Source organism: Amphiura filiformis, unplaced genomic scaffold (genome assembly GCF_039555335.1).
Source record: "Amphiura filiformis unplaced genomic scaffold, Afil_fr2py scaffold_35, whole genome shotgun sequence".
In the NCBI taxonomy this organism is placed as follows: Eukaryota; Metazoa; Echinodermata; class Ophiuroidea; order Amphilepidida; family Amphiuridae; genus Amphiura; species Amphiura filiformis.
In genome coordinates, this window is record NW_027305499.1 from 69,250 (window position 1) to 84,634 (window position 15,385).

At 36.3% G+C, this 15,385-nt stretch overlaps 1 protein-coding gene across 1 annotated transcript in view; it reads right to left on the reverse strand.

Annotated features, from left to right (window-relative positions):
- Nucleotides 1-15,385, reverse strand: part of LOC140143973 (mannosyl-oligosaccharide 1,2-alpha-mannosidase IA-like) — a 94,648-nt gene that overhangs the window by 10,569 nt on the left and 68,694 nt on the right. Inside the window, exon 6 of the mRNA XM_072165806.1 lies at nt 8,833-8,926. Coding sequence (XP_072021907.1) covers nt 8,833-8,926 — 94 coding nt within the window. The remainder of the gene's footprint in view (nt 1-8,832; nt 8,927-15,385) is intronic.

Consider the following 15,385-nt stretch of genomic DNA (forward strand, 5'->3'; position numbering starts at 1 on the left):
TTGGGGGACTTTTCAACTTTAGCTCCCGCGACTTCCGATAGTTTCCTGCCCCATAGAAACCATTGGTAAAGAGAAAAATTGGGCGACTTTTTGATTATTTGACCCGCGATTCGGGCTGAAATCTTTTGGCAACCCTGACAGCAGTCCCTTGTGATATTATACGGTGACAATCTCAGTGCCACTTTTGCCGTGTTTTGCCAATTTCTCCCAGGCAGGTGATTCTTAGCAAAACAAACTACGCTGCTTTTTTTTTTTCCAGAAAGAAAATGCGCATCATCTGGATATATTGGCTGATGAATGCATTTGATCGTAGCTGGGAAGGAACATTAACTTGATGGGCTTTTTTATGTTACCATTTAACATGACTGACAGCACCACTTAAGAGTTTTGAGTAGAAGTTACCTAACGTAAAGACATTTTAGCATTATACTCTATTGCTCTACATACACTTTTTTCTTTAATTTTCTAAAGAAAAAATGTGAATGATAACTTTGTGTTTTAAGTATGTACATTTTTAAACTTAAAAAAAGTTTCATGTTTGCTTTAAAAAATCTTCAAAAACTTAATAATACTCTTCGAAACACTGAAATGTTGGCTCTATAGATATCACAAAATTTTCAGGTGCATACAAAATGTCCATATTGCCTGTCAGATTTGCGAGAGAAGTACCAAACATTTGTTTTGCAAGATGAATCACATCATATGCAAAGCCATTTGTGACAAAAAAAACGTGTAGGCAATTTCAAGGTGTGTTTGGATTGTTACCTCGGTGCTTAACTGAAAGCCAGTTTGAACTGGATTTTCGCGTTTGCAGAAGCATTTCTCTTACTTTTTGCTTCCACATGCATGGCTTAGGTCTATATAAAGAAGGATCTACAAAACAATCGCTAGTCATACAATCATGTATGTGTGTGTGGTACAACAATATGCAATTTGCTATAACATATTGTGAGCCTGGAACAGAGTGATTGAGATCATTGTAGCCGGGGGGATCTTAGAGGCTCTATCGTAGACGGCAAACCACTGTCTTCTTTCATGTTTTCAAATGGTGATACATTTAAAATATTTAAAAAAATAATTTTTTAACAATTTAGGTATGACTAATGACATGTATAGGTACATTTTATAGTTCTCTGCACTGCACATTGCAGATTATTGTACAGTTTTAAATAAAAATTCCTTTAAAAAAGGAATGGGGCGCCCAATGTGAGCTGGACGGGATATGATGATCAAATACGAGAGAAATCCTTCATGGAATGAAGCTTTCGTGTCAATTTGCGATTATGTGGGGTGGGAGTTCTGTTTTGGGGGCCTATTGTAGTGAGCATATTGCTTTGGATATTGAATATTGTTGAATTTTGTTATGCATGGCCTAGGGTATATGATGGATAGTATAGAAGATACAAATAAGTAAGCTCCCCCCCCCCCCCCCTAGTCATCTATACACTCATTCTTGTCACACGACGAATTTCGACAAAGTCATGTAAACGTAATTTCGTTTTTCACCCGACCTCCGTCCACAAACAATCCTGAAATGTTGAAAACCTGGGGTCAGCGCACTCATGCCAGTTTATCCTAAGGTATACTTTGTGTCTTTTGTAGCCAACCCTGTGACTAAGAGAGGCTAGGAAATACTTAAACTTAAAAAAATCATACCCTCCTTTCATATCAAACAATTCCAAGAAATTGACAGGCCTGTTAAATCAAGGGTAAGATCGATCGTTATTCTTCATGAAACGGCACAGCCCATTTTATGTTATTAATTCTGCTAAAAATAGTAATTAATAAATAACAAAATTACGTCATAATTTTGACTTTAAATCGGCCATAGAACTCTATTTTAAACGGACAAAATAGCCACTGGGGTTTCTTTCACTTTACCTTGCTAGGAACCCTTCCCAGCAGTTAGGCATATTACAATGAATATTATTTCATTCAGCATTTTGGGTAAACACTAACAAAATGATGTAGGCCTAAATCGTACATTATTGCTTTAAACTGCCCAACAACGGTAAACCACGAGTTAAAAGTCGCCTAATTGGGCTACCATATCGTGGGGTTGGCAACTCGGGTTGCAAATACACTTCTGACCTTCAACACAATCATGTCTTTCGAATTTATTCCTTTCTCTGCTGAGCAGAATTGAAATTCGTTAATTAATGTTTTTTATCAGAGATAGTCACCACTAAGATACTGAGCTGTGTTCTAATATTTTTGGTCACAATCAGTTAGCAGTGAAGCACATAAATCAATTAGTGATTTCATGATTGGTCAGTGGTTGTTTTGTATGGTTGAAGGATTAGGTGTGCAAAGGTCACGGCCCTGTTGCTACTGCAATCACTATGGACCACAATGGCCTCATTCCAGTGGCATATTATCAATAACCTCAATTAAACAATCATAGTGCAAAATTTGACCTTAAGTTGCAGAGTATGAGTTTTTGTACTCACATTTTCAAAGGTCATTCAATGAATGCACAAATGTATTGGGGTTAAAGAACTGTGCCCTGATAGATGAGCATGTTGTAGATTCTTCACACTGTAAACAACTAGTTCATGTGCAAACATGTTCAAAACATACATAATTAGAATGGTCAAATGTCACCGTCTATCGGGTTCTAAGAGGCGGTAAACTGCAGTTTAAACCATACCTGACCATACAAAGGTCACGGTTTATTTGGTGTTTTTATAAGTCCATTAATTTTGTATTTTAAACAAAGAATATATGCACAACATTTTACCCCGTGCACATCAGAAAACAATAATAAAATAAAATCCAAGCATATTGTGGTTTTATTTCCAAGCTGGGCATACTTTTAAGCAAAACAGTTACGAAGTAAATCTAGCAAGACCGAAATTAGAAGCTTTTTGCAAAGTCAAGCCAAATAATGGGGGACGCCGCCGTAGCGGGCGCCCCAAAAAGAGGTCAATCTTAAGCTAATACCTGCTGGCAACCCAAAATAATTTTTTGAAAGATAAATTAACTGCAACTACAGGATCTGTGCTGCAATTGGCCTTTAGTGCATTATCTTAGGTTTCCCCTATTTTGACAGTCATTGCAATTCCCTGCAGCAAAGGACGAATGCACCTTATTGCACAAATTAGAGAAATGCACACCAAAGCTTTGAGACATGCCTTTTGTTGTTGTTAAATATGACCTCATTAGGCGGAGGCACCCTATTTAACATTAGCTTTGGATATTATATTATTTTATCCAGTTTTCACCCGGGTAAGTCAGGTCGAAAATAAAGAAAATAATTCAATATCTAAAGCTAACGCTAAATAGGGTACTTCCTCCTAATGCTTACATGCGCAAATCCATTGTACATTTATTCCTTTTCTTTGACATACCCATCTAGACTAACTAATGGGTTATTCCAGTTGAAGTCCATACACCCCCTATGGAAGACATGACCTTAAATCTCCGGGGGAGTAAATTTCAAATGGAATCACGGTTCAGATAACCTATTTGAAATTCACACTCCCTGTGTGGAACTTAGATCATGTCTTCCATAGGGGGTGTATGGATATCAACTGGAATAGCCCAATCTTATACCATAATTAGTACACACAGGGGGTGTAGATTTTAAATGAAATCACCATTCAGGTAACCTATTTGAAATTCACACTCCCTCTGTGGAAGATTAAGGTCATGTCTTCCATAGGGGGAATATGGATTTCAACTGGAATAGCCCAAATATTACCATAAACTCAGCCTAAACACCAATTAGTCTCACTAAATATCCTAAACCCACAGGAAGAATTTTCCAAACTAAACACCGCACACATTTATACTACTATTAATATATTCAATTATTAAAACAAAACACTATCAAAAGAGAATCCCCTCTAAATATCCCCCATCGCTGTATCTTTTCCTCACACAAACCCAATTATCTTCAAGCCACCTGCATATGATAGCCTTGAAATTTAATTAATCCCGTATTCCTTTCATTTCGTGTCGCACCCCCTCTGGCAGTAACAATCCAATTTTCTATCCTACACTCCTCGCCATTTTTCCCCCGACCCGCACAATTTCCCTTGCAACCGATGCCTGCGGTTCACTTGTAAGTGGGTCGGATGATTCACTGTGCAAATCTCCTTCTGGATATGTAAATATTAAAATGTAAATTAATATCAAGGGTTACTTCAAACTGCCCCCGTGCATATTGCCTGAAATGCCAGGCAAGAAATACAAATCACTGTGAAATTGAATCCAAGAAATCTTATGAATTTTTTTCGATTTTTCAAAATGCTATGAATTTTTATGTGGATGCATGCATACTTTCCTTGCATTTGTATCAATATTTCCAATCTAGTGTATTCTCAGTTTCTGGCCTAGCTATCAGCGATTCTTAATAACTTGTTTTGTAGTGAAATCTTGTTAACAGATACGCGGAGCGCAATTTGATATAACAGGCTATCTAAAACGGAAAGATTTCAATATTTTTTTTACTCAATTGCAAGAAAACTGGAGCAATGAAACCCATACGCTGTTTGAATGCCAGATAAAATTGAATGTATCGTTGTACAAAGCAATTTGCCTCTGGTACTGAGTTTGTCTCATTTCATGCTCTGATTTTGCCCGCTTATATGACAAAATTTCTGATTAATTTTCAAGAAAAAGTAATCTCAGAGACATATTTGTTGCTGTTTTCTGTAGAGTGTGTTCCAGAACTCTGAACTGAAGCCTGTTTTCACTACATGTTAACATATGTAAAGCGATCACTGAAATGGTGTAGTTTGTTCTTATGTCAATTTAGAGTTACAGCCAAAAGATGCCTTTAATTAAAGATTCTTTAAAATTGTCTTGTTTTTTTTTTAGCGGACGTTATGATCATATCTGAGGAGTCTCAAGTCTAATTTTGATGAACTTTTCAGAATGTTATTATCTATTAAGGCATGTTGGAGTAATCACGGTCGTTCAACTAAAAAAAAATCAATTTCCATTGTTTAAATTAGGGGATTAATTAATTTGACATCTTAAACATTCAAGAATGTTTTTTTTTTTTTTTGTGGAAGTTGTATTTCGCTAGTTACGCAATTCGTATATTGCGATTTTTTAAAAATTGAAAATTCACTTCTAATAAATGCTCCCCTTTTTGAAAATGGAATGCCCCGGGCGTATAACTCATTTTGCTTGATCTTGCTATAATGTATGCATATTAATTACCACACCATCTGAGCAGTTCAAAGATTAGTTACACTTTTTGTTATTTGAATGTATAGGGCAATATTCTAACTGTCTTTAATTATTGTTGTTCAACTTGTTTCTTCGTTGCTCATAATCTGGTCACTTAAGGGGGTACTACACCCCTGGCCAATCTTGTGCCTATTTTGGCAATTTTCTCAAACATTATAGCGCATTGGTGACAAGTAAGATATGTATATTATAGGGGCAAGGATTACAACTACTGCACTGAAATTCAGCAACTCAAGGCAAGTATAGTTATTGATTTATTGATCAAATATTGGTTTCCCCTCATTTTTTACTGTAACTCCACAACTGTTGTCTGTGCTGAAATAAAATTTCCAGTGCAGTAGTTGTAGTCCTTGCCCCTATAATATACATATCTTACTTTTCATCAATGTTCTATAATTTTTGAGAAAAGTGCAAAAATAGGCACAAAATTGGCCAGGGGTGTAGTACCCCCTTAAGGGGGTACTACACCCCTCGATAAATTTGTGTCTATTTTTGCATTTTTCTCAAAAACTAATAACACAGTGGTAACAAAGTTATGTATATTATAGGGGCAAAAATCAATTACTACACTGGAATTTCAGTGACCCAAGACAAGCGGTTTGTTATTTATGATAAGAAAAGAGGTACCACTAGAATGTACCTCATTTTCTATCATATATACTGAACCGCTTGTCTTGAGTCACTGAAATTCCAGTGTAGTAATTGATTCCTTGCCCCAATAATATACATAACTTTTGTTACCAGTGTGTTATTATTTTTGAGAAAAATGCAAAAATAGTCACAAATTTACCATAGGGGTGTAGTACCCCCTTAATGCAGCTATCAGATCCTAATTATACTTCAAAGCTGGGAACTAAATTTGTGCTCCATTAAAGGGGCATTTAAGTGATCCACAGCCTCATCCCCCACTTTTCTCAAAAAAGATGAGATTTTTATATTACTGGAAACCTCTGGCTACATAATGTTTATGTACAAAATATTTCTTGCAGATTAATTTGTTTTGCAAAGATATCGTGAAATTTGAATTTCGTTCTGGTATAAATTACAACGCATTGTCTATGGTGCAGTGTAATACACATAATCATGCATAACTCGCAAACGCAAAATCAGAATCAACTGAAATTATGGGAATAGGCTTTTTTTGTGGATATGTACTGAAAAATGTCATAAAAAGAGGATGCTAGGATCACGAAATACTCCTTTAATGAAAATACCCAAACTCTGAAAATTGTTGCCCTTGTAAACTTTTCCGCCCAAAATCATATCCAAAGTCGGTCATGAAAACATATAACAGTATCAGGAGCAAAGCTTTCCTTTAACAAGGATTACCTTGTTAAAAACATGACTAGATTTTTAACATACAATCCAGATGCTGGATGGTGAATTTACCTCTAAAACATATGGGGAAAAGATATTTACCCTAAGTGCTCATGCATTTCCTCTGTATAAAATCTGACATACTACGATGACGCGGTAAGAGCATTAGGATGAAGTACCTAGGCGTTACTGTAAAAAGTGCTTTATTTTCGCTAGAGTGAATATTTACGCTCCACTAACTTGAAACATTCATTTAATGGTTTGCGTTTCGGCTTGGCTTATTCTCGAGTATACTACAGAGCTACATGTGTGCATTACAGATCCTTTTCTTTGTAGCGGCAAGGAAGCCAATGATATGATACATTTATCAAGACAAAGAATGTTACTCAACAGAATTTTCTATGCAGTATATGCACTGATGTATATGGAGATCAATTAATTTAATGGAAGCTTTAACAGAAACTGTGTAAATCAACAGACATCTACTCGCAGCTATAGATAATCTATAAAATTGGGCTATTCCAGTTGAAATACATACCCTCTATGGAATACATGACCTTAATCTCCCACATAAGGGGGTGTAGATTTCAAATGGAATCACCCATTCAAGTAACTCCATTTGAAAATCACACTCCATGTGTGGAAGATTAAGGTTACATTCTCCATAGGGGGTGTATGGATTTCAACAGGAATAGCCAATTGCACCGGACTCAAAACACTCCAATTCCACATATGCGAATAGGAATTGTTGACGGTTGTGAATTGGCTTGAAGGAATTTGTACCGATGCAAGAAATGAACTATTAATATACTGTCAGGCCAATGTACACGAATGGTATATTCATTTTGCCATCTGGGTAAGTGGCAATGCTTTCAGATGTGTATTAGCTGCTCCGCAAATCCCCCACTTCAGGGAGAATTCTTGATTGTATTTGAAAAATAAATAAATGGTTATTGAACATTTCCATAGTGTTCCAGCACTGCTTCTATAATTTAACATGCTGCTACTCATATCCATCAGAGTCTGTGCACGTCTAAAGGGGTGCAACTGTAGTGCAGCTTATCTCTCAGCACTCATAATAACCATCCCCTAACAGCTTCCCATTGCACCTGTGTGGGGTGAGGCAGGTGAGGTTAAGTACCATGCAATGCATGCCCTATTGCACAACAAGCCTGTAGAATCAAAACCTTTTATCGCCTGTAGAATCAAAACCTTTTATCGGTACGCCACCATGCCCTTATATTTTAATTCTTATCCCAGTACTTAGAAACTACACGCAGATTCAATTTGAAAAATGCATGGTACAGTAAAGAAGAAATCTACAATGAAGACAAAGCTTGACATTTAAAAGTCACAGTATCAACATGAAAAGAGCTGCCAGGGGCAGACTGGGGGACAGCAGAATTACAAGATCTTGTGTTCAAAGTCGAGTGCCACATTAATAAAGAGTTTTTCATACTCCTGACATTTCTTTCTGCTGTGGCAAATACTGTTTTACCCATTGGATTATGTCTTTCCATTCTATGTTGAAAGTTTCTGCTCTATTTGAATCTACATATAGATGGCAAACACTTTGGCCAAAAAGCCAGAGTGGCCAAAACATAGGAGTGTTAAGTGGCCTTAGGAGTATAAAGTGGTCTTTACTCAGGGTTAGACAGTTGGTCAAGAAACACACTAAGACAAAGACATGGGAGTTAACATAAACTGGGAGTTAACATAAACTGGGAGTTAACATAAACTGAGAATTAACATAAACTGGCAGCAAAATGAGTTGGATGTCTTTTGTCTACCATATAAATCTTTGAATTGTCTAAATGTATAAATTCATGCATGTCCTTATGTTTTCCTCATACTGTTGAACACAGGAGAACTACAAACCACCTGTTTGTATTTATACTCACAGTAGAAGGCTACATCATCATATTTTTAACAGTGCATATTAAAGCAATCTTTTGCCTCAGCCATGCTCAGCAAATAATGCAATGCACTTCACAGAATGACTGCATTTTCATTGAATTATAATAAGTTTCCAAGATAAAAACAATTATTGTTTTGTTCCTTGAAGAAGAGAAAAGCAATTCACTCTGCATGATCACATCATATCGAATGTTCTCAATGCATGGTCGATTCCAGTTGAAATCCACGCACCATCTACTTTTAGATGTTCATGACCTATATCTCCCACACAGGGAGTGCAAATGGGTTCACCCATTTTAGGCAACCACATTTGAAATTCATACTCCCTGTGTGGGAGATTAAGGTCATGTCTTCCATAGGGGGTATGGATTTAAACTAGAATGGCCCAATACTTACTTTGTCCCCATTTGCCAGTTTTAGGATGGAGGTAGTTAGGATACAAGCCGTCTGGTTTAGCTACATCGTTTAATGTCTGCCGAATCTTTTGAACCTGTAGAAATGAAAAAAAGAAAGAAAAAAAAATAGATAAGAAACAAAAAAGATAACAGCATTGTCAACATACGGATGCCAACTAGTGGAACTTAAATCAAAAATCATGAATAAATTGAACATGTCACTCAGACAATGTGAGAGAAGTATTTAAAGTTGAATTAAAGCACAGAAAGCACTTCTCTTAAAGATAGTAATTGTTATGTGAAGTCATTTGGTTGCCTTTGGATTTTTAATTTTATGTACATGTATCTGCGACTTTTAAAACTTGGTCTGTACACGCTGTACCACAATTCTAGGATGGTTTCTTTTGGCCTCGTAATAACAATTAAATTTAAGTTAAAATACTGAGACTTAGTGTGTTCACTTGCTTGTACCCTAGATGACCGCCATTTTATTTAAGGTTGTCAGGCACTTGCATTGTTTATCAATGGCAAGTTACATCCACTTTGCTTTGCATGCTGGACTCAGCTCTACCTCTACTGTATAGCAGGGTATAAAGCCTATGGGTAGAACATATTTTTGTCTGCTTTTAAACTTGGGAAACATTTGCCGCTATAATACAGTACCAAGTGTCTAAGAAGTTGAGTGTGAAAGAACAACAATTTACAGGTTGCTGGTGTGCAAACAAATAACTGCATTAAATATAGTCTCAGATTTATGCCTCTTAATTTAGAACTTGTGCAAAATGGCACACCCCACTAAGCATTCCAGAAATGAAATTCATTAGAAGTGGTGGAGTTCAAAGAAAGAACATATAATTCTTAAAAGTAAAACATTCCAAATGTTTTACAGAGAATAATTCTGCATTCTAAAAGAAAAGCAAAATTCCTAAACTTTATGGGTAGACAATATGCAAATTCAAACAGAAACATATGTCAATGCCTCATGCACAGTCAATTGCATCACCTTCAAATTCCCCATGCAGTCAGACGGGGCAGTACAGCTATTAAGCACAGTTATTTCCCACTCTATTGGGTGCAGATTTACTGGCCTCTGGGATCGAATACAGACAGGTGATTATGTGATCTCCTGGGTAGGCATAGATGGTGCAACTATAGACATTTACAGTTTTTAATTTAACTTAGCCTCATTGGGAAGGGTTTCCTAGTTTAGTGGCCTTATTGTGTGCGCTTCAGCTATCTTCAGTAGATAGCTCAAGGAGAAACTTACTTCAGCATCTATGCACGCCATATACAGGTAACACAACTTCTAAGTTCCCCCTAATACTTTTTAAAGTAAGTCGAAAAATATTTTACGAAATGTAAAAATGTAAAAAGATATGTATAGCACTGTTTGTTTTACCCCTGTGGAACAATTTATAGCGTCACACATCATTGCGTTCAGTCATAATGGTTAATTATGTAAGAAAAGAGGCCGTTTTAAAAGTTGCACCTGAGCCCATAGCAGTCAGGTTTTTTGTAATATTAGATTCAATCATGTTCACAGTTTATCACTTTAGCTGGCCTCGCGAAGTAAACCACGCAGGCGCGCCAGACGCGAGTTGTTAATCGATGATGAACAACGGCAAAACATGATCGAATCCCTTTCAACAACGAAAACAAGCTAAAGATCGTCTAATTCACACGATTATTTTATGAGGAATGACCAGTTTCGTCATTGCCACTAAACACAAGAAGATCGATGCTTTCCTGTTGATAGCAGGAAAAGAACTACAGAATAAAAGAGCAATATTTAGCCGCTTCCTCCAAAATAATGAAAACAACATGTAGCGCACACAAGTTCTAGGTATGGCAAATTTCTGGCCAGTGTCGGCGTATCGCGCTTCCATTAACTTATGTTGGCGTGACACGCTACTGGGAAATTGTGGATTCATCGCGGATTAACAACGATTGGCGCCTGTACAAAGGTATAGGAAAAGTTGTTGAACAAACACATGAATAGGCCTGTCCTGCTGAATTGTTTGAGAGTTGACTCCTAGGGCCTCAGATGCAGCTTTTAAACTGTCTTTTTTTTTTACATAATGAACCATTGTGACTGAGCGCAATGACGTGTGACGCTATAATTTGTTCCATAGGTGTAAAACAAATAAGGCTACACATATCTTTTTACAAGTTTGCATTTCGTTAAATATTTTTCTACTTATTTTAAAAAGTATTTGGGGGAACTCAGAACTTTTGCTATGGGCTCAGGTGCAACTTTTAAAATGGCCTCTTTTCTTACATAATTAACCATTGTGACTGAACGCAATGATGTATGGCGCTATAAATTGGTCCACAGGGTAAAACAAACAGGGCTATACATATCTTTTTACATTTTTACATTCCGTAAAATATTTTTCGACTTATTTTAAAAAGTATTAGGGGGAACTTAGAAGTTGTGTTACCTGTATTTCACGGAGAGGGATAGCACTTTCGTATTTATCAATTATCATGAGACAGCTGCCCAGGTTATCTGTTGTAGATAGCCTGCCTTATAGATCTTTTGTAGATTACAAACAGTTGCATGAAAGTTACTTATGCATTCATGCATTGTGTATATTTTATGGTCTGTGAGGGACGCCACTTAAATTTATAATGTGTAGATGCTTAAGGCAGGTCGGAGGTGTTTGCACTCAAAAATTGACACAAATAAAGCTGACACACAAGAGGAATGAGTTGGGTTATATAAAGGAGATAACATGGCTTGATATTAGGGGTGTCATTCTCACACCATGTGCATGTTTTTTTCCTTGGGAGGGGAAACTGCCCAAAACTTTTGATTTGTTATTGGCATCAACTCAAGTAGCACAAGACTTATGGAAATAAAAATGCAATTATTGGCTTCATTGGCTATTTCCTATAAGATCAATTTTAAGGGGTACACTGCAGTTGATTAGTTAAATGACTGAAACTGGTAAAATATGGCTCCTGCCATCCCACTATTACCTTCAGCTATCTTCAGTAGATAGCATACAACGATATATAAAAAAGTTTCTCCTGCATCGATGCGTACTGTTTTCTTGTGATAAGGAATATCATTTTGGTTTTTGATGACACAACTGCCTTAGCTATCTTCAGTAGATAGCACATGAATATGCATGAAAGTTACTTCTGAATCAATGCATATTGTATACTGTGATCGGGGATCGGTTTTTAATGACACAACTGCTTCAGAAGATAGCATAATCCTATATGCATGAAAGTTACTTCTGAATCAATGCATATTGTATACTGTGATCAGGGATATCATTTTGGTTTTTAATGATACAACTGTTTAGCTATCTTCAATAGATAGCACACAACTATATAATACTATATCATGCATAAAAGCTACTTTTGAATCAACATTCTAAAGTACTGTATACTGTGACTGGGGATATCATTTTGGTTTATAATGACACAACTACTTAGCTATCTTCAGTAGATAGCACACAACTATGCTACATGCATAAAAGCTACTGTTCTCACTTACTCAGCTATCTTCAGTAGATAGCATACAATGATATATATACAAAAGTTTCTCCTGCATTGATGCATACTGTTTTTTGTGATAAGGAATATCATTTTGGTTTTTAATTACACAACTGCTTTAGCTATCTTCAGTAGATAGCACATGAATATGCATGAAAGTTACTTCTGAATCAATGCATATTGTATATTGTGATCGAGGATATCATTTTGGTTTTTAATGATACAACTGTTTAGCTATCTTCAGTAGATAGCACACAACTATGCTACATGCATAAAAGCTACTTTCTCACTTACCTTCAGCTATATTCAGTAGATAGCATACAACGATATATATATATATATATACGAAAGTTTCTCCTGCATCGATGCGTACTGTTTTTTGTGATCAAGGATATCATTTTGGTTTTCAATGACACAACTGCTTTAGCTATCTTCAGTAGATAGCATAATCCTATATGCATGAAAGTTACTTCTGAATCAATGCATATTGTATACTGTGATCGGGGATATCATTTTGGTTTTTAATGATACACCTGTTTAGCTATCTTCAGTAGATAGTACACAACTAAAATACTATATCCATAAAAGCTACCTTTGAATCAACATTCTAAAGTACTGTATACTGTGCCTGGGTATATCATTTTGGTTTATAATGACACAACTGTTTAGCTATCTTTAGTAGATAGCACACAACTATGCTACATGCATAAAAGCTACTTTCTTTACCTTCAGCTATCTTCAGTAGATAGCATACAACGATATATACCTGCATCGATGCATACTGTTTTTTGTGATCAGGGATATCATTTTGGTTTTCAATGACACAACTGCTTTAACTATCTTCAGTAGATAGCATAAAACTATATGCATGAAAGTTACTTCTGAATCAACTCATACTGTGAATGTGAATATCATTTTGGTTATTAATGACACAACTGGTTTAGCAGGCAATCTTCAGTAGATAGCCCACAAATACATGTATGAAAGTTGCTTCTGAAACAATGCATGACTGTATATGTGACATGATCAAGGGGAATGAGTCACATGTCGGCCTTGGTCGAAAATGAGTTTTACACAGGTTTCTAAAGAGGACATTAAGAGCTTTCAGAAACTGAAAACCTCATGTTGATATGACTTTCATTTGTGAAGTTACATCAATTTATCAATCGCTGAAAACAATATAAAACAGAAGAATTTTAACACTTTCTTTGCCAATATCTCAAAATCAATATTAGCGACATCCGACTCATTTCCCTTGATCGTGTCACATATTATGATCGGTGATACCGTTATGGTTTATATCTTTAGTAGATAGCACATAGGGCTTTCAAGCTATCTTCAGTAGATAGCATGTAGATGAAGTTATGACATAACTTCTGGGATATGGACATTAAAAGATGTGATCAATGTAAATTACATGCTTATTCTATGTTCTAAAATTTACCTTGCTCCTCTCATCAACGCAAGGTCAGATTCCCATCTCTCTCATGCATATCTAAAGCCAATTAATATGTGTGTGTACACCTGGTATTGAGTGTACTTGAACCGGTGCACCTGTCACGAGAAACCTGTTAAACACTTGCAATCCTAGAAGATGACGGGCCAGTGACTGAATACTAAAGGGATAACAGGATGCTGCTTCTAGTTCTAGTGGTGATTGGGAACTTGAATCCGTTCATCCTACACACTGGGCTTACTTACACATGTGTGAAAGGGTGATTGCTTTAATACTCTGCTTTATTCTTATTTACTTTCCACATACATTTGTGTACACTACGCCAGTACGCCTACACAACATGGCGGTTTAAAGTTGTTGAGAATCAAGATTTATTCTTGCCAAACATTAAAGGACTTTCTACATTTTTGCCATGTTAAATTTGGAAACACTACCATATATGATTGCTACACATTGGGGCTAAACTAGTTAAAGTACCTGAACATATTTGCAAGGGGCTGATGTCAGACAATATTTGGCATTGAAGAAAGCATACTGTGCATCAGAGCTCTCAATTTTGATTACCTTGCCTAATGACCAAGCTATGAACAGTTTTCGTATCTCCAGAGAAGATAGCTTATACTTCCCACAATGCACTTCTTCCATTTCAATTTTCTGTACTGATTTGCTATTTAGTGCAACATGGGTCGATAGTGACAAAAAGTACCTCAATGAACAGAGCACATCTGGACCTTGCAAAATATGTTTATTTCTTGACTATCGACCCATGTTTAGCTATTCTTAAAATGAAAACAAAGGAACCGGTACAAAGTAATGGGTTGTCTTTTGATTGATTAATGAGGTGATGTATCAGGTTGCAAAGGATTCTGGGAAGGGTAAGATATCATCTTTGCCATAGCTCAACTTCAAGCGAATATGCACCTGTTTTACAACTGATCTGCCACGATTAAATGTTGGCTAATTGCATACTCATTTTTAAAAGGTGGAGTTGTACGAGTGCCTTATGATGACATCATACTTAGAATTGGTTCAATTTGATACAATATGGCACCACAGCCATGTTCTAATTTACCTAATATGCTTGCAACTCTCAAATGCCAATGAGAAAGTGCAAAATTTCAGCTATTTGTGGAGACATTGATGCCGACAGCACTTACATTGTATAAAAATTTACGAATACAAACATATGAAAAACCAAATGCACCATCATTTTATCATCAGATTATCACATTTGCATACTTATATACATTGTGGAGCATTTCCCAGAGGTACAACATGTACCCCTGTATAGCAAGCGAACATGGTACAGCCATGCCTTCTCCAATTTACTTTATTGATTCTTATAAAGATCCTCAAAAACTAAAACGAATGTGTGGGCATCAATTGAAATTTCCCCCAAACCATTTGCATCATGTACAAGTTCGTGTAGCTCCATCCCCTCTTGCCAAATTTGCCTGCAAAAATATTGGTTAATTCCATCCAATAAAAGTGCCTCAACATTAAAACTCTTAAAATAAAATGATAGCACCAAAGAAAGATGATCCATTTCAAGTTCTGAAATACCGCATGACTGTTATTTCATATGCGCAGC